General features: G+C 35.9%; 2 protein-coding genes and 1 long non-coding RNA gene across 3 annotated transcripts; all 3 read left to right on the top strand.

The window, feature by feature from the left end:
• The first annotated feature begins 489 nt into the window (after positions 1-489).
• LOC116011742 lies at positions 490-3,581 on the top strand. The gene is made up of 3 exons (XR_004097088.1): positions 490-784; positions 2,071-2,142; positions 3,338-3,581. It is a non-coding gene; the product is annotated as an uncharacterized LOC116011742 (long non-coding RNA).
• Positions 3,582-11,616: 8,035 nt separating this feature from the next.
• Positions 11,617-17,685, top strand: LOC116011741 (protein disulfide-isomerase-like). Its single transcript, XM_031251145.1, has 9 exons — positions 11,617-12,705; positions 13,189-13,253; positions 13,361-13,447; positions 14,635-14,751; positions 14,855-14,913; positions 16,348-16,467; positions 16,629-16,733; positions 16,965-17,154; positions 17,609-17,685. The coding sequence occupies exons 4-8, from the start codon at positions 14,682-14,684 to the stop codon at positions 17,124-17,126; spliced, it is 516 nt and encodes a 171-aa protein (XP_031107005.1). The 5' UTR covers positions 11,617-12,705; positions 13,189-13,253; positions 13,361-13,447; positions 14,635-14,681; the 3' UTR covers positions 17,127-17,154; positions 17,609-17,685.
• Positions 17,686-21,787: 4,102 nt separating this feature from the next.
• LOC116013207 lies at positions 21,788-22,936 on the top strand. Its single transcript, XM_031252855.1, has one exon. The coding sequence runs from the start codon at positions 21,788-21,790 to the stop codon at positions 22,934-22,936; it is 1,149 nt and encodes a 382-aa protein (XP_031108715.1).
• The last annotated feature ends 209 nt before the right edge of the window (positions 22,937-23,145 follow it).

The following is a 23,145-nucleotide window of genomic DNA, read 5'->3' as shown; positions in this document are numbered from 1 at the left end:
TTCAAATAAATTATTTTATACCTTATAATTTTATTATCCAAAATTATTATCTTTAAACTCCTATTTTATTAAGCTTTTAAAATAAAACTATATATGTAATTTAATTTACTATAAGAAATTTACATCAAATAAACTTATAATTAAATATTTTAAATGTTTATTTCAAATGATTTGGTACGAAACATTTATATATTTATTTATGATTTTAAAAGCCCTATTCAGTGGGCAATTTTATTTATTAAAATTTTGACCTAAAAGTTTATTTGAGATAAACCTGTGACCCTTTATATCATTGTTTTGGACCTATGTTTGGACCCAAACTAAACTCAAGTCCAAATGAATTGATCTACTAAGTCTAAATAGTTGCTTTTGAGCCCAATCTATCAAAGCCCAATTATTTTAAGCCCAAAACAAAACTTAGCTCTTAAGTATGTATACATAGATATATATGTACATTGGTTACCACATAAGTGTTCATTGTCCAAAATATCCCAAATCAGCATCCCTAAAACTCCCGATTTCTCTAGCTCTTCTCGCCCTCTCCTTTCGCGACGACAACAGACGACGCTAACAGTTGTGGTCTCGGGTCTCCTCTGCTCCGGCGAAGGCGGTGGTGGTCGGCGACAGCAAGTCCAGCAGCCGGCGATGCAGGGTAGACCAGCGACATCCTTTCCCTCTCTTCTCCCTCCCTCTTCCTACGGCGATGGTCAGCGGCGATGACTAGGACGGCCTCCTTCAATTCCTCTGTTCTTTCTCCTGGTAGTAATGGCAAAGATTGGGGGAGGTAATGTCTATGAACCTACTTTTAATGAAGTGGGGATTTAAGGTGGATGATGATGAAATTTAAACATTAAGCTTTGGTTAATGATAATTAAATGATGATGCTATGGTTTGAAGATGGATTAAAGATGGATTAACATAGTACTCAGACAAAAAAAAGATGGATTAACATTGGATTGTTAAGGTAATTAAGGATTAAGATTTGATTTTGTTTAGTTACGGTAATTAGAGTTTAAGGTTGTGGGATTTTGGTTTAATTTGGTGAATTATTGAGGTAATTAGGATTAATAACTTCTATTAATTAGTTGCTAAGTGAATATGATTACGGTTAATGCTTTGATAATGGGTGATTAAGGTTATAATATATAATACTGATGGAGATTGCATGATGATTCTACCATGATTTAATCAAGATGGTAATTAATTATGTATAAGGAGATTACGATTAAGTGTGGGGTTGATGATGCTTTAATTAGCATAATAGTTGAGTTAATGACGATGATTAATGATTAAGATTTTGGTTATGGTTTAATTATTGTGGATTAGTTTTAATGATGATTATGGTTGTGATTATTGATAATTATGGATTAATGTTTAATTATGGATTAATTAAGTTAAAGATGATGATTTTTGTCTAAAAAAAGTTAAAGATGATGATGATTAAGGAATTGTTAATGAAGATTATGGGATTATGATGTTGTTATGAGTTGATAAAGATGATGACGATTAGTGTGATGGAGGATGATACTTTGGACTAATTGCTATTATTACTAATAATGGTAATTAATGTTTAATGGATGATTAGGGATGGTGGTTACTATTATTTGATAATTATGGAATTTCATGGAGGATAATAATGAGGTGTTTGAATGATGATGATATTATGAGCCGATGATTACTGGTTATGTTGTTGATAATGCTTATGGGCTATTAAGGGTTTAAAGAGGGTGATTAGCATGCTAATAGAAATTAATGATTAAAATAGTAATTAGTATTAAATGGGTTTATTGGATGATGATGGGCTATTGATAAAGTAATGTTGGTTACTTGGTTTAAGGGTGTTTAATGCTAAGACTATGGTTGGTGATGCATTATGGTTGAGGATTAAGATTGATGATGATTAGTGGGTTGACAATGAGGAACTAATTGGATTAGTGGGGTGGATGGTGAAGAAGGGTTTGTTGTATGAAAGGAGATGGCATTGGGATAATTATGATGTTGTTGAGTTAGTGAGAATGATAATGATGTTATATGGGATTGATGATGAAATAAAGATTGGTTGGTTCGCAGGTTCCTCGTTGAAGTGTTTAGCTTAGGAATTGAGCTAAGATCGGGTGCTTTGCTTTTGGAGCTTAGCTTGAGGTAAGTTTCTATGTCCGTCAAAAACTACTTTGCCCTATCAATTGTGCTCTTTACCCTATTTGTGTCCTTAAACTATTTTAAAAATGCTTTTTGGTTCAAAGTATGATAAATAGCAAATTATGGTTATTTTTTTATGTTGACTCGTGATTTTCAAGTCTATTATAATTGGGATTGGTTTGAGTATTGCAAGAATCTATAATTTTATGATATGTATTAATACTACTATATTTTAAATTAGGAGACAAATAATATTTTGAAAGATTATTATTATTATTTGGAGGAATGATATAAAAATTGTACTACTCTTGGAGGTTTATCCCTTTCTGTGTGGATTGTGATGTGAATTGTGATGTGGGCTGAGGCCCTATGGGTTAGTATTTGAGGAGTAACCTGGTAGAAAAATCCTGGGTTGCTAGGACTAGTAACTACCCGTTGGGCTTGGAATCCCAATTAGGGGGTGTGCACACTTAAGGTTCTAGTTCTGTTTCCATTGACATTGAGAGTGATTGATATTGTGAGAAGTGAGGTTCCACTGGTAGGTGGGGGTGGCGGTTGTGTGGGAAGCACCGTTCACTAGGGCTTCGCTGCGGTGAAGTTCCTGCCTTGCTAGGCCCATGGTTAGTTCCACACGGGTGATATATGACTCTTCTATTATGATTTGGGATGATTGGGGTACCTCCACTTATGTATTGTTTTACTATATTGCTATTTGAGAATGACTTGAGAAAATCTATATCTCTAAGTGATTATATGATGAGCTATGCATATGATTTTATTGGTTCCTCCATATCTATATATTATTTTATTCTGGAAGTGTTTATGGACAAATATAAAATTGTATTCCTCCTTACTCATGATACTTTGAGAGTGAGTAGTGATGGTTTATAAAATTACTAAATGGCTCAAACGTATTTAATATTATACTTGAGAAAGTTTATATCTTACTTATCTTTAGTGTGAGTTAAATCTTATGAGAACTATTATCTATGATGGAAAATCCTTTTGGAAACGCTCTTTTTAAGCCTTTGGCTAAATGGTTTATGGAGTACGATCTATTTAAGTATCAAAATTTATTTACAAAGCATATCTATTTTTCAAAGTATAAATGTAATTATTTTACAGGGCGGAGTAGAGCTTACTTAGCATTTTATGCTAATTCTGGTTGTTTGTGTTTTCTTAATCTTACTGTTTTCAGGACTTGGTGTAAAGTGACTCGTTTTGAGAGCGCAACGGAGAGCTAGTTGCCTTGGATTGGATTCTTTGTATAAATTGTTTAGCTTAGAGTTTTGAGTTATTTGGTTGTAGACGATCTGTAACTGGGATAGTGAATTGTTGTATTATAGTTGATTTGTAATATGGATTGTGGTGGGTGTCGAAACCAACAAATAATAAATACTTACTCTTATGCATTGTAATAGTGATGAGCAAGGTCGTATCCACAGAGACTGGTTAGACTTATCTTTAGCAATAGATTTAATAAATAATGAAATGAGAATCGAAACTTAAATAGTAATAATAAAATGAAAAATAATATCGAATAGCAAATAATTATCAAATAAATATCAAAGGCAAATGGTATCCAACCCAAGGAATAATATCAGCTTCATTCTAACAAGACGGATATTGATATGCAAGTCAAACTAACTTTATTCTTTACTAGATTGGTTATGGTTATTAACAAGTTCTAACAACCTGTCTTTCCTTACTTCGTCGATAATCAAAACAAGCTCTTTGATTACTTCCCTAGCTAATAAACAACCCTAAACAAGCTCTTAGGATTTAATTTACTAACAGCATTATCGAATTAGAAAGACTACCAATCCTAGCCAACAAACTCACAAGCTCGGTTCATTTAAGCTAGACTATATATCTCCATAACACAAAACGAAAATCAGTTATAATCAAATTGTGCTATTTGCTACTAACATCAAAACACTTAAACAATTACGGATTCAAGATTCTGACTAGCAATTTAATAACTTGACAATTGAACAATGGGCCCTATTGCAACAATTAATCAAGCAATAATTCATATATATGAATATAACAGAAGATATATAGATAATAAAGCGCAAAGAATAATTTAGGCTAAATAAAGCTTACTGGTCTTGTAGAATCAAACTTCCATAATCCTTGAATTGGAAAAATTAAGAACTCAGCAGGACATCGTAAGAACGCTTACAATGTAAATATAAATTGATTCTATACAAACTTGACGATTTTTACTACTGAATTCGACACCTATTTATACTAATTTAGGCTGAATTTCATCCGCACATTCGTAAGAGTAATTTTTGGTCGAATTCTGGTTAACAGCAGTCGGAAGTCGCTCACCGCACGTTGTCCGCATCGTCCGCTCACCGCAGGAGTCCGTCCGTATCGTCGCACAGAATCCTTGAGTTGCGGCTGCATTCTACGTACAAACAAAAGAAACTAAAATAAAATTAAAACATTATAAATTAAAGTAGCTTTGGGTTGCTGCGATTCATAAATAATTAAAGATTTAATATAGCGTACGTAACTACTAAAAAGAAAACGAAAGTAAATTAGAATTAAAATTGGGTTGCAATACCCAACATCTAAAATTATTAAAATATTTAAATGGACTAACTAATTAAACAAAACAAAATAAAATATATAATTAGCTCAATTAATCAATTAAGCCCAAATAGGTTCATTAAGCCTAATTATTCAACTAACTATTATATTAGTATAAAACATAAAATAAAGTTTAAAATAAATATAATGTAAAATAAATAAACTAATATATTATAAGAATCAAATATAAATAAATATAAAAATAGTGCTTATCAGATTGTGGATTAGAAAGCTTTATAGCCTGTGCGTTTGGGCTTAGTGGCGGTCCAAGCGTGGCATAACACCCCATTGGTTTAGAGTTTGAATTTGCTTCCGCATTTATTTTCAATATGATTAGTAAGAAAGATTTATTATTTATGTTTAATCCTGTATTAGAAATTGGGGGTGTTACAATAACGTTATCATGCGACCCGACTTCACATGGAGCTCCATGCTTTTTCGAAGGTCAGTGCAATGGGTGCCTGAATCCTAGCGAAGTGGCTCACCTCCTCTCTATTTTCTCATCTATCAAGATCTCTTCGGGATAACCGACTTCACATGGATCTCCATGCTTTTTCGAAGACGGTGCAATGGTTACCCCGTATCCAGACTAGATGGCTCACCTCTGTTTTATCTCTAGGAATGGCCTTTGCCTTTTTCTATTCACCATATCAACCCCTCATGCCATTTTCTAGGGATTAGGGATTGTTTTCACTCTAAGCTCACTTAGGCTCACCTTTTGCCCCATGCTAAGATTAATTCAATTTCCGGGCTTCGCAATTTTTATCTTTCTAAAACTCAAGGGGTTTACACTCCCACTTCGAGAGATCCTTGACTGAGGTCCAAACAAAATACAATGTGAAGAACATGCAAGCACACATAAAAATTTTCAATTTGGGTCAATTGTGCAAATTGGTGCAAAGTGTAACTTCCAAAGCATATTTAAAACATTCGTATTTGGCACAAGGTTATGAGCCTTCCTAGATAGTATTGGCAATAACACGCCCTCTAGTTCCTATACCTTATCACTCAATTAATCAACTATTTCAAGAAACATAAATCCTTTCCACACTTAAAAGTGAACATCGTCCTCGATGTTTCCATTAGGAATAGAGGAAAAAGGATTTGAGTCTTAAAAGATTGTGCATTAAAGCATCTTTCCACACTTAAAAAGTGTGCTCAGGGCTTCAAATAAATATTCTAAAAATACTATACCCATTATAACAAAATCATGTGACTCATCCTTTGTGAACCAAGGCAAATATGCTCATAGAAATAGGAAGAAAAGTTAGAATGATATACCATACGATGCGTCTACAACTTTGTCTTCAGTTTACGGCCCATCTATTTGAAGATTGTCGGCTCATCATCTCTTCGCCCTTTTGGTATTTGCTTAAAGTTGTGATTATTGGCACGGCCAGACCTGGGAGACTTAGAAAAATTGGATGAAAAGAAAATAATGCACGAGAATCTGTCCAGGACCTGTCCACGTGACTCACACGTGTGGTGGTCCTCGTGGAGCGGCTCTGGAAAGATTCCACGCCTGTCACCACGCGTGTGAGCAGGCGTGGTCAGCAGTGCTGATCACCTTCTTCGTCTCCTGGCTTTTGCCTTCCATGTTTGATTCGGTTTAGCTCATATGTCATGGCTTAGCACCAAAATCACCTGCATTGTTAGCTCAAGCAAGGCTATCCTAAAAAAAGAAAAATTACTAATAAACAAAGAAAATGAAAAGTAAACAAGAATTAAAATTCTAAGCTAAGGATAACGTTGGGACTGCCTCCCAAGTGCGCCATGCTTTAACGTCTCCTGGCCAGATGTTGTGTGCTCTATCCTTCGAAGCACACAGATTTTGGGACCTTTCTAAGCATCCCGTGAACTTTTGCTTCAAGGTATGCCCCAAGATGTAGGACATCCTTGAAATTAAAAACAAAGAAGGGGAAAACATAGTTTATTAACAAATAAGCATGGGGTACTACCCTAAGATATTTAAGGATAGTGTACCCCGCTTCTCCCTTCTTTTCGTAGGCTCCATCCCCTAAGAACTTGTCCTTAAAGGTCTCCCAATGAACACTCTCTCCACAGTCTATCTCATCTAAAGCATTTTCTCTCCACTCTTGTTCTTTTGGATTGCCAATGGTGACAATCATTTCCCTTCTTTCCCTTTCTCCTTCTATGATCCCTAATAACTCGATATCATCCTCACTCCCCAAATCATCACAAAATTGTAAGGAATCACTCTCCCATGAGCAAAAAGAAGCTTTATCACAGTCATCAAAATTATCATGAAGTACAAGGGAATCATCCTCACAAACATTATAAGAACTTTCGATAAGAGTTGGAGTGAGAGTCTTACCTTGTGTGGGTTTTTCGTCTTCCCACACAATTTCAATGTGATCATCGTCTTCACTCTCAATCTCTCCCCATTGTTGCGTGTTCAACTCAGGAGTCAAAACTTCTTGGAGCACCGGGGTGTCAAGTTCTGTGGATTCTTTTACACTCACCTCTTCATTGTCAATCATTTTGTCCATCTTGTCACTCTCCTGTTGGTCGGTTTCCATTGTCGGATGATCCATTGGTAGCATTCTCTTCATGAGCTCTTCCGACATCGATAGCATTTTAGTCTCAATTTGGTCCAATGGAAGTCCTTCCTCGCGAAGAGTAACAAGATTTTTCTTCATTTCGCTTCTGATTTCATTTCTTAAGTTGATAGTATCTTTCTTGGCCATTTGGATGAACATTTCTAATTTATCCTTCAAGGTTTGGATTTCGTCATTGACCGGAGGAAGATACTCCCAAGATGGTCTCTCATATGGTATGGATTTGGTGAATTTTGGAGCGAAAGGTGGTGAAAATATCTATCATGTTGTTGAGGTGGGGGTGAATAGCTAGGATGAGTGTAAGAATGAGAATACCTATTTCTCTCAGGATTATAATTTGATGGAGGGTTATAATGAGATGAAGGTTGAACAATTGAAGGAATTGTGGCCTGTAATGCCGGTTCACAACTAGGATCAATCTCCTTCATGACTTGAATAAGTCGGTTGTTAATACTCTCAGCTATAGAACTAAGGGATTCCTCTCCATTTTGGTATGTAGGTTTCTCAATTCCCTCATGGGTAAGCATAGAGGGGGTATTGTAAGGATACGGTGCGTAGTTGGGATAAGATAGAGTATTTGGGTAAAGAGAGTAGGTATATTGTGGTGGTGGGTATTCATAAGGATTTGGATAGTAATATGGGTAAGGTTCATAGGTTTGGGGTGGAATATTTGTTGTATATGGTCTTCCATGGTATGGGTAACCATGGGAATATGGATAAGAACTCATTGGTAAGCTTTAATTGATTTGATGAAGAAAATTTTCCTGTACAAAGCTTAACAAACAACAAATATTTCGCAACTAGAAGTAGTTGCAAGTGAGTCAACAAAATATTCGAAGATAGTACGCTCACTTTTTCAATCAAATAATCAAAAATAAGAAAATAAAACAAACAAAAAGAAAGCAATTCAAGAACTCTTAAAATTCTACTTCAAAGATGTCAACACTATTCGAAACCGTTTGCCATCCCCGGCAACGGCGCCATTTTGAAGGATGTAATTTAGTGGGAGGTGAAGGTGAAGGTGATAAAACGAAGAGTCAAAACTCCCCGAGTGTCGTGTCTCTCAAGGATGGCGAATGGGAATCGAATTAGTGTGTTGGCATCTAAGAGGTTGAAGGAAAAGAGTTACAAGATTTGCTAAGGGTTGGATTCATTGGTAAAAGAGGGTAAGGTTGATATTGGTTGTGATAAAAGAAAAGGAAAGGCGGAGATTGGGGCTCGTGGCTAACCTATGTGGTCTACTATCTATTGGTTTTGCAAGCAAGGGACTAGGATTTGGCTAGGGAGTTCATGGCACATTACCAAGTGGCGTCACACTTGGACTCCCACATCCTCATTCGGTTGGGGCATTTTGTCAAACACCTTGTCTACCACTCCTCTCGGACCTCGTCCTTTCGAACTAAGGGCGGAGATGTGGGTGAGTTAGACTCATGAGTGGCCGCTATCGCGCACACACTCACTTTCACTGAGTTTGCTACCTAATGTGCACACTTAGGCACAAAGCATTATGAACATCATCCACACAAGTTTATCATCCAACAATCACAAGCTCACAATCTAAAAGCAATTTCATATCAAATCAACCACATAGTTTAGCTTCGGGGCCACCAATCCCCTTTCTACTCTAAGCTATCATTAAATAAAGAAACAAGAAGAAGAAAATGAAAGTTTCAAAGAAAGCAAGCATTAAATTTAAACATTGAAGAGAAGAGTACCATCCATGGTGAATGGCTCATTTACATCTTGTCCTTGAAACTTTGATCCTCCTATCTTGATCTTGGATCTACTCTAATAGAAAGAAAGAAAGTTTTCTCCCAAAAAGGGAGAAAACCCTAAGAAATTTCATATCTAATCTATTCTATGGCTGCTTGGTCTTTGATTTCCGCCAAAGCTTCTTTATATAGTGTAGATCTGGGTCGCGTACGAGGGTGCGTACGCTCGTACGCGACCTCGTACGCGACGTTCTTTGGTCATTTTCCTCCCACACGCGTGGTGGTGGTCGTGGGAAGCTTCTGGAATGTTTCCACGCCCCTCCACACGCGTGTGAGGCTGCGTGGGAGGCTCCTGCTTCACGGTTTCTTCATTTTCTGCTCAGTTTTGGCCTTAAGTCCTCCATTTGGCTGTAGAATACCTTAAAAACATCTTTCATACTCTCGTTAGAAGTTTTGGTCACATCTGAGTCTAAATGTATGATATTCTTATGAAATGGGTAATAAACTCTACAATTCTAGCCCGTAAATGACCTCTAAAATAAGCTATTCTTGGTGCTTATCAGTTAATAATGGGGATAGATTGACATTAAAAATGGATTAACAGTGGAGTTCAGGAGGTAATTAAGCTTTAATTATAGTGATTAAGGACTGATGATAGTTATTAAGGTTGAATGACTGGATGAATAGATTAAATGGTGTTTATTTTGAGAGATTGAAATTATCTCCTTGGTAATTATTATGAGATATTGGTATTATTCCTTTGGAATTTACTTTGAGAGTTGGGAATCTCTCTATTGGTGAATAAGTTATGGTTTAAAGGAATTTTGAGTAGTGATGATATTGTGATATATATTGAGCAAATTGTTATATGGAAAAGTTAAGATAATGATATTATTATGATATGTATTGAGGAAATTATTATATGGAAATATTGAGATAAAGATTGTATATGGTGAATCTTGAGGAAATAGTTGTTGAACGGTTTTGGATTAGGGTTAGGCAATGACTTTACCTCTTAGAAATTTATACATACTTGGGTGTGCGATTTCCTCAAGTTATATTTCTAATGGTGTTGATGATGGAGGAAGTTGTTGATGACGATGATGACAAGGATAACCATCTATTATTAGTTAATGGTGGAAACCATGATTATGGATTACCGATGGGGATTGGATTGTAATAGGGACTGAAATTCATGATAAGGAACAAGGTTAAGGATGTTGATATTAATGGTGCTATGAATCGGTTGATTCATAAATGGTTGACTATGGGTTCGTACTATTATAATAATAGTATTGAGAATGGATATATGTAGTGTTAGTAGAATATATAAGTGTATACCTAGGTGGATGGATTTCAAGTATGAGACGTGAAGTATATCCAAAATGTTTATAAAAACTTACGTTGAAGAACGTATGCTATTTTGGTTGCCAAAACCTTATTTTTGAGGAAAACACCACTTTTAATGTGTATGTACCTTACGTGAGAAAGATGACAAAATGATGTTTGAAAAGCCTGCGGGTACTGAAAGTATTTTGAAAATCCCTCATGAGCTAATGAGGTAGACAATTTCAAGTATTGGGCTCGAATGAGAAATATGCCCAAAAGAAATGATTTGAGAAAGAAAAACTGAAGGAAGGATCATGTTTTCAAAACCTTAGTTTCTAAAGTAAGTTGAGGAGGACCTTGATTGACCCATGGGTGGCTTTAAGTGCCATTGCCCAGTGGTCGTTGTGTTATATTGTATAATCATTCATACTGCAGGGCGAAGTCTATTCGTCGTTGTGTTATATTGTATGACTAGTTCATACTGCAGGGCGAAGTCTATTCGCCGGGTACTATATAACTCGTAGGATGAGGTATTCCTATGGGGGGTGTGCACACTTAAAGTATCGTTATTCCAGAAGTCCAGGTAGGTGTCGTTTTAACGGACCTGGCTAGGCCAGCTAGGAATCATTTTAACGAACTTTACGTCCAGGGGATCAGTGTTAGACCGGGTGATGATCACTGACCCCGAGTTCGATGATCCAAGTGGTCAGAGAGGGAGTTATGAGAATGCTCCAAAGGCCTCACGCTTGCTAATATGAAACTAAGGAAGTTTTAAAGATGAGAAAAGGGTTACTCTGTAACGACCCTGAGAAGGAAATGATTTTGTCTTTAAGAGACGTGTTTTAAAAACCTTTGTTGAATCTTGGGTGACCATGGATTCTCTTACTTAGCCGTCGTGCTAACTACACTTCAATGTGTTTTTCTTTTAACAGATGTTGTCTAGTGTGGGCTCCTGTGGCCCGATGAGCTCCGAATAGGACGGAAGTCGAGGTTGAAGACTACTCTATCCTAGAATAGACACTTGGAAGGATTATTTCCATATGTATTAAGTTGGAATATTGATGTGGTTATTTGATGTTGTAAGTTTAGGCTTAGCGTTTGGGTATAGGAGAGATACCGGTAACACCTAGTTTTCTGCTGATTAAATGCTTCCGCAATGTATTATTAGGGATTTTGTAATAAATACAAGATAGTAAAAATTGGGTGTTACATAGATAACCGCAAACGCGTTTCAACCCACACCATTTCCCCATTTCCCCATTTCATTCCGTCTTCGTCCTCTCTCTTCCAAAATTATGTCTTCCCCTCCGCTCTTCTTCCTCTCCATCTGCTCGTCAGAAAAAACATCAATAATACTAAATCAGAATAATCTCTCATCCTTCGACGCCAGCATCACCTATGAAACCAAACCTAAACCACTTTGTTTCTACCTCCGCAATTCTAGCCTCGCAAAACCCTCAATCAATCCCAGCTTCAAAACCCCGTCCTCCTTTGCTAGTTCCCAGCGGCAACCCTCGTCTTCCATGGCAATACAGACACAATCTATAGCATGCAGTTAGATATGGAGTATCTAAGCGATAATCAGAAAAGAAGGAAGAGATGGATCAGCCCAACCCCTAAGATAAGTAGAGTTTTAACAATGATCTATTTTACTCTAAGTATAACTCTAATTCCTACTTTTTAAATATTTTCATTTACTGAAATTCATTTTCTCTGCTCTGTGTAGTTTTGAAGAGTCAAGAGAACCATATATTTTTAAATTCTAGAAAAATAAAAACTGAGATTGTAGTTTCTTTTCTTTTACTATGAAATATGTAAATCTTTATTATAAGAGATTCAGAATAACCCTTCGAATATGAATGAAGGGAGATAGCAAATGATGAAAATTAATTTCTGATGCCTTGTGTTTTTTTTTTTGGGTCAGTTTTTGATATCATCACTAAATGGAGATAGCAAAATCTTGTACTGCTGGGGAGATATTTGGCCCAGGAGCAGCTTTGGAGTTTGGATAGCCAATTAAGAGGGAATTATGAGATCCTGGGGCGTAAATTGTGCGAATGGGCTTGGCTTGAGTTTTGCCCAGGAAATTAAGCTGATTGAGTTGGGTGCGGCTGCTGCAAATCTAGGGCAGGTGGAAAAGAATGGATGGTCTAGATGTTTAAATAAGGTTCTACACTCCGATGTGCAGCAGTGTGGCTGCATTTTGTGTCTTGCAGTGGAGGAGGGCAGGGTTGAGAGGCTAATCTGGTTTGCAAAACAGGCTGCATTATTTGAGTTGTGATTTGAATTGAATGCTTGTGTTCACATTGTTGGTTGCAGCATGTAGTAGCTACTCTGACTTTATGGTGATTTTTTTGGCTAATACTTACATACCTTTAATATATACACATATATTTCTATATTTAGCTGCAGAATTCTTAAAAGTGTCCTTATAAATGATTTTATTTAGGGTAGATACATGGCAGTAATAGAGGTACGCATATCCTTTCACATTGAATACAGCAACTCACATATATGTTATTCATCGAATATGTGAGTTGATATATATCTATACCTTGGAATAAAGTGTTTAGAATATAAGTATATCAAAACGATATTGTGATAGTTACAGTCATCTAAATGAATTTTAATAGTCCCTATTTTTTTGGTCTAATGAATATTTATGTTATTACAGTTCTTTTCTTTGAAATTGATTACTTTCAACTTGTTTCTTAAGCAAATGATGATACTACAATCTGATGCACAAATATAACACTACATTCTGATTTTCTTTATGATAGGTGTAATGGACTTGTTAATTGATTTTTTTTTCTCACTATGTTTTTCAGCTAACTCTACTGTTTAAGAAGATTTTCTTGACTTACTACTGAAAGGAGTTTAATTGAAATAATAGGTATGTATGTTGCTGGCATTTAAGATTAAAACTTATTTATTTTAATTAGTAACAAAACAATTGAACGTGGTCTACTTTCAACACACTAATTTGATCTTACTTTGCAGGTTGTATCTATATGGAATTTAGACAAACTTCTAGTAGACATTGAAACTCCTAAGTCCCAAAGTGGAATATAAAGCTTCATGGATAAGGTAAGTGATTATATATACATTTATATTTGCTATAATGAGGAATGCATTGATATTACATGATCAACCAATAGACCATCAATACATCTGCAGGCTAAATCATCTCCCTGCAAAATATACATTTATATTTGCTATAATTACTGATTCAGAGTATATATCAAGTAAGTATGGACTATAAATTCTTTGAAATAAATTTAGGAAGAAAATTGGACACCAAATACTTTTAGGCATCAGATAAACAGTCCTAGAAGTTGTTCTTCACTACACCAATAATTACAAACCGAATTGTGTACAACATATAAATTACAGTTGTTACAAAGAAGCTAATGTAAACCTATAAGAACATATAGTTATTGTTACTGAACTCTTCATATCTTTAAAAATTACAATCATGTCCTTCTGGCTTCACAATAGCGTATCTAGTACCTATCAGTGTGTTGCAAGTTATAAAAAAAGGGTACAGAATCTATAGAGAATATAACCAAAATATAGAAACAGTGCAGAAATTAAAATGTTTGAAATTAAAATAAAATGCCTCAAAGGCAAGAATGTCTTGTCACAGAACACACACGTAATTGTTTGTCTTCATCAAATTTCCTCATCAATCATCTTCTCCAATTTGACAGTTGCTTAGTTAGTCCTTTATAAGCTTTGTATTGAGGGGAACACATCCATCAGACATCTCTTCATTGCATCACTGTCAAATATGTTAGAGATATATCAGTTATATCAACCTTGTACATCCACATAGTTGTCTCTATTACATTGCATGTACATCCACTTCTCATTTTGTCTTACCTACAAATGATTTCTTGAACAAAAGATAAACTACAGCAGTAGTTCATTGCATATACTAAATACTCAATGCATTAGACTTTAGTAAAATAAGTAATTTAAATACTTGAGTTCAAAAAACAAAACCAAAATATACAAAAGATAAACTACAGCAGTAGTTCATGAAAAAGAACTTTAAAAAAAAAATAATTTAAATACTTGAGTCCAAAATTAGTATTGTTTTTCACTGGTCATTCCAGTGCAACCATTTCTTCACTAAACTTGTACTCAGCTCCTCTGCCATAAATACTCAAACAAAAAAAAAAAAAAAAGAAACATTTTCTACTATTTTTCTGTTCTACCTTTTGCTGGTAACTTTTTTCTGTAGTTTTAACTTTATTTATTTTTCAAATCAGTATATATTCCATTTATCTCTGTTGGACATACTCTTTATCTCATCCTCATGTTGGTGGTGGCAATAACAGTTCCGGTGACAACCAACAACATAGAACATGCATGGTCATGGATAACAGGTAAGCACAAAATAATTAAGAATGAAAAAGGTGGATAAAGAATCAATATAAAACAGTTCTCAGTTTCCAAAAGTACCTTGACCAACAATTTTCTTTGATGCAGAGGCATTTGAGAAGACAAACAACCACAATTTTCTTCTTCTCCAGCCACAGTTCTACCAGGTTGCATGAAAGATAAAAAATCTATGCATACATGATGTTTAAGAATTGTAGGACTTATTTATATAGGGTTGTAGGATATTTTAATGTTAGTCTCGAAGATTGCATCAGTCATTTCGAATTTAAATTTATTTTGTATTCACACCATGGTTTGTAATAATTATGTTTAAGTATACGAAGCAAAAGAATATCCTCATAAATGAGATATTAAAGAGTAATCTGATATGCAACTATGCAAGCAACCTTTCAAATTTCAAGACATTTGAATTCCAATGTATTTAAATCCCAATGAAGTTAATAAATTGCAGCAGAAATGAAAAAAACAAAAAATCTGAAACGACATCGCTTTCCATGGGCGGGAAACCAAAATTTTTTATTTACCAAAAACTTGTCTCTTTATATATATATATGTGTATATATATATATGTGTATATATATATATATATATGTATGTATATACATACATATATATATATATACATATATATATATACATACATATATACATATATATATATACATATATATATATATATGTATATATACACACACACTATACTAAGTGCAGATTTGTAATTAATGCTTTAAAAGCCAAGGAGTTTTATAAGCAAGATGTCCAATACATTGTCAGAAACGGGAAAGCTCTAATAATAAATGAGGTACTATACTGGTGGAAATATACTTTAAAATTGTTTTGAAGGTTTCTCTTTGTGATTTGAATATGGTCTTGATTTTTCTGTTACTGAATTTTCTCCATCTAGTTCTCTTTTAAAGTGGTTTCCTCTTTGAATATGTGAAATTGCCAAGTGAGGAGTATAAAATTAGATGCTATCTATAACATGAAAATGGATCCCTTCAAATTGAATATATAAGGTTTCAGGGACCAGAAAGAAGAGGAGGAGAGAGACAGAGAGATTAAGTGGGTGGGTTTGGGGTTGATTTTCCTCAAGTATTTAGATGAATGTGATTTTCAAAAGCCTTCAGATAAGGAAAAATTGTTAAGTTCAGTAATAGCATTAAGACCTAATTCTGTACAAAGAAATATTCTGATTTTGCATTGCATATGTTGGCATACTCAGTAAAGAGTATCATAATGTGAGTAATAGCAATAGTGCTATACTCTGGGGTGAGGAGGTCTTGGGAAGAAAGCCTAAATAAAAAAAACAATATGTTTAAAAACTAAAATATGAAATTAAACATCACTTTTGCTCATATTCTGACACTTAACTATAGCACAGTATACTATAGTCCAAATATGATGATATTATAGCACTTTATAAGGGAAAGGATATAGGCTTTCTGTTGGGGGATCTCAAGTCCAGTGGTGGTGTGTTTTAGGTTAATTTCATTCTTTTTAAATATGTTTACTTAACTCATCTAGTTAGTATGTGATTTACCCACTATTTACTCCTAAATATTCTTCTTGTCTGGTTTTAGTACGTTAAAGTGCATGGGGATCAGGCACCTCTTGTCTTAGGACAGACAAATGATGGAGAAAAATATCTCAAGCCAAATGTGGAACCTGATCAAATTGCAACTTGGGTAAAGGACTTCAAGGTAATGAGCTGCTGCTTCTTTTACTTTTGTTGTTGGTAGTTCTTGGTGGTGGTCTGACCACGACCTAGGCTCGCATAGTTTCTAAGTTTTATAATGTAACAGCTTGCTCATAAATATTGGTGGAAGTATGAATTTCCTATTTTCTTGCCATATTGTTGCAGGACGGCAAGTTGAAGCCATTTCTAAGCTCAGAGCCTATTCCCGAGAACAACAGGTTATTGTCACTGATAGCCTTGAGGAAATGGTATTTAACTCGGGAAAGAATGGTGCGTATCTAATTATCAGTCCTATATTTGTTGCATATGTATGCACTTATACGTGATTCTTACTTTAGTTCAAGTATAGAATTGATTGCAAACTAGTAAGAACTCTTTAAGAAAAAGCATGGTCTTTTATGAGATGAAGGCCTATAATCTATGTTTTATCACATTCTAAAATCCTTGATTAATCTAGTGGGTGATCTGAAAGCTTACTTGCTTACATGTGCTTGCTGTTAGGATGCAACCGCGAATGATATCCCGAAAGGGAAGTTTGAAGTTAAAGGATTCCCAACTCTGTACTTCAAATCTGCATTTGGTAACCTGTTGCAATATGAAGGCAATAGAACAAAGGAGGACATTATTGACTTCATATGCTTTTTTTTTTATCATGCTAACTGAGCAATTGCATATGGAGAAGCGCCTGAGGGTAAGTATGCTTCCTTGATGATGGAAATGATGTTAGCCTTCTGCCTATGCTACTCAATTGAAATGTTTGAAACATCAGAGCTGCTATGAAGTCTCAGTAAATTTCTGAACTACGGTTCTGATTAAATTTTGCACATGAACACAGTCTCTGCTATCTTTTTGGTATTTCTTTAGTTTTCCCATGATTGTGGTTATCTAAATCTATGTTAATGAGATCCATGAATTTACAGATGTGGTTGGGAAAGACTCTTCAAATATTTGTGTTAGATGTGCTTTATTTACCTTAATTACGGAGAAATTACTGCCACTACAGACTATCCAGTTGGTCTGAAATATCTGGTTTTACAAATTATTATGCACACCCTATCTTTTAGTCTTTGTTGAAAGACACAAATGATCTTTATTTATATAAGTTAATGCTATTCTAAATGATCTTGCATGTGCCTGGAATATAGGAACCTGGAAAGATTTATATAGTGTTGGAGTATTGTAGAGGAGGTGATCTTTCAATCTACTACATCCAACAACGCAATGAGAGAATCCAGAAGCAACTGCAAAACATTTTATGCCGCAGCTAGGTATTATGGAGCTTCTATTTTGTTTATTTTACTTTTGGTAACTTTAATTTTGATGTATTACATGAAAAAAAAACATTGAAATAAATATTATTACTACAACATTTACATGTTAATGTCCTTAAACTGTTTGTGTATCATATTCACTTCTCGGCTCTTAATCTATTATAGAACTAATTGTTTTCCTCTCATCATGCATTGTTTCATTTGGTGGGTAATGATATGTTGGTGGAGGGTAAGCATGGGTGAAATGGGGGTAATAGGGATATGGTTGGGGTAGAGGATTTCTATAAGATTGTCCTCTATGATGTGGGTAACCATGGGGATTCATTTGAGCACTCATTGGCAAGCTTACAAATGATTTTCAACAAAAATTTTCTGCGCAAAGCTTAGCCAACAACAAATTTTTTGCAACTAAAAGTAGTTGCAAGTGAGCACAAGATATACAAGGCAATATAAGCTCACTTCTCAGATCAAGTAACAAAAATAAGAAAACAATATAAACAAAAAAAAAAGAAATTCAAGAACTCTTAACAATCTTGTAACCCCTCGTCTATTTCGATAAGTTTGAGGTTCAGAAAATATGTCTTTAAGCTATGACATTCATAGGATAAGCGACCGATGCTTCAAAATAATTTTTTTTTGAGGAAGTATAGTTGTTATTAAGTTGCGATCGTTCGTGCCGGTCACGAACCGTAAAATTTTGGGAACTAGTATTCGGACCCGATTATCCTAGGAAATGAATTATTAGACACCATGTTATTAATATTGAATTTCCAATTCAATTAAATCAGCCCATAGCAGAAAAAGATTCATTTTGATCGTACATCGCTAAAATTTCGCGGTGTACCGAACCTAGCCCAATTTTGAGGGTTAGTCTGGAATAAATTTTTTGGTTTCAAAATTATTCCTGTTTAAATTATTTTCTACCGAAACTTTATCTGTTTGAACCCCAACTGATAAGTTTAAAAATACACCATTATTTTATTCTATTTTAATTCTTCCATGCAAACATTCCCCTCAAAGTACTAAGTGTCTAAAACATGTTTATTCTCCTTGTCCTTTTGGTCTTGCCTTGGCCGAAATACCAAGAGAGGGAGAGAGTGTGAGCTTTCATCTTCTTCATCCTCTTCTTCCTCACTTCAAGCTTCCATAGCCAATCTCCACACAAGTCTTCAACTATTCGGTAAGTTTGCGGTTTCATTCGGTTAAAAAGTCTTGATTTCTTCCCTAGAACTTGATTGTAGGTAAAGATTTCTTAAATATGTTGTTATGGTGGTGTATTCTACCTAGGGTTTTTCGGTGAAACTTGGGGATAAAGGTTCAAGACTACTTTTACGGTGATATTACACACTTGTGAGGTAAGGAATTCCCTTAAGTTGGAATTAGTCACTTGAATTTGGATAATTGATTTTAGTTGAAATATGGTGTTTTTGGAGCTTTGGGAATATTTTCGTATACAAGTTCATAGCTTGGATATGCTTGTATATGTTGTATTTATGTCTATATAAACTTATACTTGTGGAAATAGAGAAAGGAAATCAGGACAAATTTCTGTCAGTAACTTCCGTGAAATTCTGGGAAAAATCGGTAAATTATTTTGGTCCAATTTTTTTTATACATGTAGTTCTATAAGTGTAGAAGCTGTATATAAACTTTCATAATTTTTGGAGTAGTATAAGTATGGTTTTCGGAATTGTTCCCAAAACTGGTCCAGAGAAGGAAAAATGCTGGACAGCACACTGCCAAGGGCAAAAATGGAATTTTCTGTGTAAATTCGTGAACCTAGGTGACCAAAACTTTTTATGAACATCAAGTACTATGAGTTAGGGTTCTACCATAAAACTTTCAAGTGAAAAAGAGTTCGGGAACTATTTTTTACCGGCTCAATCTTTCGGACTGCGCAAAACTGTAATTTCTGGACAGAAACTGTCAAAATCAATTTTGACAAAAATATTTTTTTGTAACAAAACTAGTGACGAAATTTTGGGATGTCACAACCATATTTGGATGAAATAAATTATTTTGAAAATACTATTTGATTCCAGGAAAGAAAAAGAAAAATGTTTTCAAACCCTTAGTTTCTGGAATAAGGTGGGGACCTTCGGGAAGGCTTAAACGCCACGGCCCGGGGTTGGAATAAGGTTGGACCTATGGGAGGGCTGGAGTGCCATGGCCCTAGGTTGGGATAAGGAGACCGACGGGAAGGCAGGGAAATGCCACTGCCCAAGGTTTGAGAAGGAGAATTGAGAAATGTTCAAAGTGCTTACTCAGGGGAAACTAAGTGGAAAATTTTTGACTATGAAAATTATTGCTACTCTGGGCTGCGGTTCAGAGTATTATAAGCATTAGAGCTGCGGTTCTATATGCAGTATGAAAATTGTTGTTACTCTGAGCTGCGGTTCAGATTATTATAAATATTAGAGCTGCGGTTCTATTTGCAAATGATGAAATTCCTGGAAATGTGAAATTTTGCAAACTTGTCTGAAAAGGGCATGAAAATTATTTTGAGTGGCAAGTTATGACTTTATTCTTATTTGAGAAAAACTTTATATGATTTAACGTTTATACGATATTATACTATCTATAAATCGTTTCGTTACAGGTAGATTTTCAAATCATGGTAAAACTTTATAAAGCTTTTAGATTATCTATGTTTTCAAACCTTTGTCTACTTTTAAGTGACAAATGGATTTCCTTACTTAGCCGTCGTGCTAACTACACTTCAATGTGTATTGTTTTATCAGATGCAGTTTAGTGAGTACCTCTGTAGCCGATGAGCTCAGAATAGAAGAAGTGCAGGTTGAGGTCTACTATGATGTTGTTGTAGTATGTTGGTGTTGTAAGTTTAGCCTTAGCACTTAGAGTGGAGTTTGTCAAAGAGGTGATAGAATTCACTCTAGGTGTGGCGGTAGCACCCAGTTTTCTGTTGAGTAGATGTAAGCTTCCGCAACGTCTGATTACTGATTTGTAATAAAGTATAAGAGTGGAAAATTGGGGTGTTACACTGTAGTTATATCAAAATGATATTGTTGTTGTGTTAAAGAAACTACAGTGTGTTATAAAAGAAACTGTAGTTGTGTTGAAAGGAAACTGAATAAAGTTCACATATTTGAGTGTATAATATCGAATGAAACTGCAATTATATCGAAAAGAAACTGCAGTTGTGTTGAAATGTAAATGCAGTAGTTGTATTTAAATGTAACTGCAGTGTATATAAACTGAAAGTGAATGGCGCGGAACGGTGGCTTCGGCGCAGCCCATCTGTTTCATTAATCAAAACAACGTCGTTTTGATGCATGGTCCGTACATGTATCTTTTGTAGCCATGATGAACTTAGCTGGCTAGTAAGTTGTAATTAAACTCTTGTATATATTCTGGTAGTTAGTGTAGCTACCCCTTTTGCCCACCTATATATATATGTATGAAGATATGTTGGGTAATGATGATGATGATGTGAAATAGTTTTCTTGTTAGCCTGTGCACCTAGAGCGAACTCTGTCTGGTCTTGGCTGGGTTTAGTCTAGGTGTGGCGGTAACTACTCCGGATGTACGGTATAGCCGAGCCGGGGTGTTACAAGTTGGTATCAGAGCCTAGGTTGAACCTGCGGGAATTAGATCGAAGCCTAAGTCCGAGCCTAGGTTGAGTTCAAGTTTCAAGTCAGCTTAGGTTCGTAGAGATTAACCTAAGTCGTTGTTACGGTATCATGAGCATAAGCTTTGGAGCAGAGTTGGAACGAAAGTCCGGCAGCATAAAAGGGGGTATTTTACTTTTACTCTACAGAATCTTACGATTCTGGTTGTTGAATAATATGATCAATGTTTGTGATTTCTTGCATGGGTTAATCCTTGCATGGGATTATTGTGAGTAAGCTGGCTAGCGTAATGCGTTAATTATCCCTATGCTGAGGTAGAAACCCCTGCTTAGCGGGTATGATAAAGTGAATGTTAGGGGACGTTGTATAGGACTTAAGTAGGTGCTATACTGACTGCCTAACTAGATAACCCTTGAGGACTCTTATACTTCGGATACTAATTTGGATCTATCGTCCAGTGAAAATGCCTCCAAGACGCAACATGCCTACCAGTAGCAACGAGAACGTCTCTGCAATTGATCGTATGGCCCAAGCGATGGAGCGAATGGCTGAGTTCATGATGGCTCAGCAAACCCAGAACCAGAACCAAGGACAACCACGAGTCGATTATGCGAAGGCGATAGCAAGCCGACAACCACCACACTATGCGGGAGAAAAAGATCCGGTTATTTTAGAGGAGTGGATCCGGACGTTTGACAAACTGCTCAACGCAGTAGATTGCCCTGCAACTCAACGAGTACCTTCCGCGGTCTATTATTTAACGAAAGCTGCAGACAACTGGTGGACATCAGAAGGACCTGATCTTCTACAAGACCCAGAGTTTGGTTGGGAAGAATTCAAGGAGGAACTGAGGGGACAGTTCTACACCGAGCGTATTAGAGGAATTAAATGCGAGGAATTTCTACGGCTAAAACAGAAGGGAGCAACAATCGAAGAATATCATGACCAGTACGTGGAACTAATGCGTTTCGCTCAGGAGATTGTACCTAATGAAGCAAGTAAGGCACGAAGGTTTGTTCGAGGATTGGACTGGGATGTAAGGAGGGCGATTGCGCCATTCATGTGCTCTACCTTGAAGGAGGCGTACGATAGAGCCTCGGACCATTACCAGGTGTACCTAGATCAACAAGAAGTTTATGGCCGAAATAAAAGAAAGGCCGATGACAAGTCACAGAAATCCGCACTGGGAAACAAGAGAGTGAACCAAGGTGGCTCCAACCTAATATCAGGAAGAGGAAGGGAAAGAATTAACGAAGGAAACCGTTTTACTTGTTCAAGATGTGGAAGGAATCATCCAGGAGTGAATTGCCAAGGAGCGAGGATTAAGTGCTTCACATGCGGTCTTTCTGGGCACAAGTCCTTTGAGTGCCAGAGTCGGGTATACAGTCCTCAAAAACTCCTACAGAACGTGAACCAAGGGAGAAGATTTAATGGGAATACTGGTCAGAGACCCGCAGAGATAGGAAACAGAATGGCCAACTCTCAGTCAACAAATCCGGGAGGACCAACAAACGTCGCATCTGGTTCCAACCACAAAGGGAAGCAAGTGATGGGAGAAAGTAGCACGGGAAACCAAGGCAGAATTTACGTCGTCAATAGCACTCAGGCCTAGGCTAACGACGCCGTAACTGGTACATTTCCCATAAACTCAGTACCTGGAATAGTGTTATTTGATACAGGAGCTACCAATTCATTTATATCATCTGCATTTGCTGATAGACTGAAATTAAGGCCTACTATTGAACTAGATCTAAATGTCAAAACTGCTTCGGGAATAGTAGTAGCCTGTAGAAATGGTTATGATAACATTGCGATAGAAAT

This window comes from Ipomoea triloba, chromosome 3, assembly GCF_003576645.1.
Source record: "Ipomoea triloba cultivar NCNSP0323 chromosome 3, ASM357664v1".
NCBI classification, from domain to species: Eukaryota; Viridiplantae; Streptophyta; class Magnoliopsida; order Solanales; family Convolvulaceae; genus Ipomoea; species Ipomoea triloba.
This window is presented reverse-complemented; position numbering and strand designations above follow the sequence as displayed.

Coding starts and splice junctions, on each gene's coding strand:
- LOC116011741 (XM_031251145.1), top strand. CDS start 14,682: ATGTTGGTGGTGGCAATAACAGTTCCGGTGACAACCAACAACATAGAA. Junction 14,914..16,347: donor TCCAGCCACAGTTCTACCAG/GTTGCATGAAAG, acceptor GTCTGGTTTTAG/TACGTTAAAGTGCATGGGGA. Junction 16,468..16,628: donor CTTGGGTAAAGGACTTCAAG/GTAATGAGCTGC, acceptor ATATTGTTGCAG/GACGGCAAGTTGAAGCCATT.
- LOC116013207 (XM_031252855.1), top strand. CDS start 21,788: ATGCCTCCAAGACGCAACATGCCTACCAGTAGCAACGAGAACGTCTCT.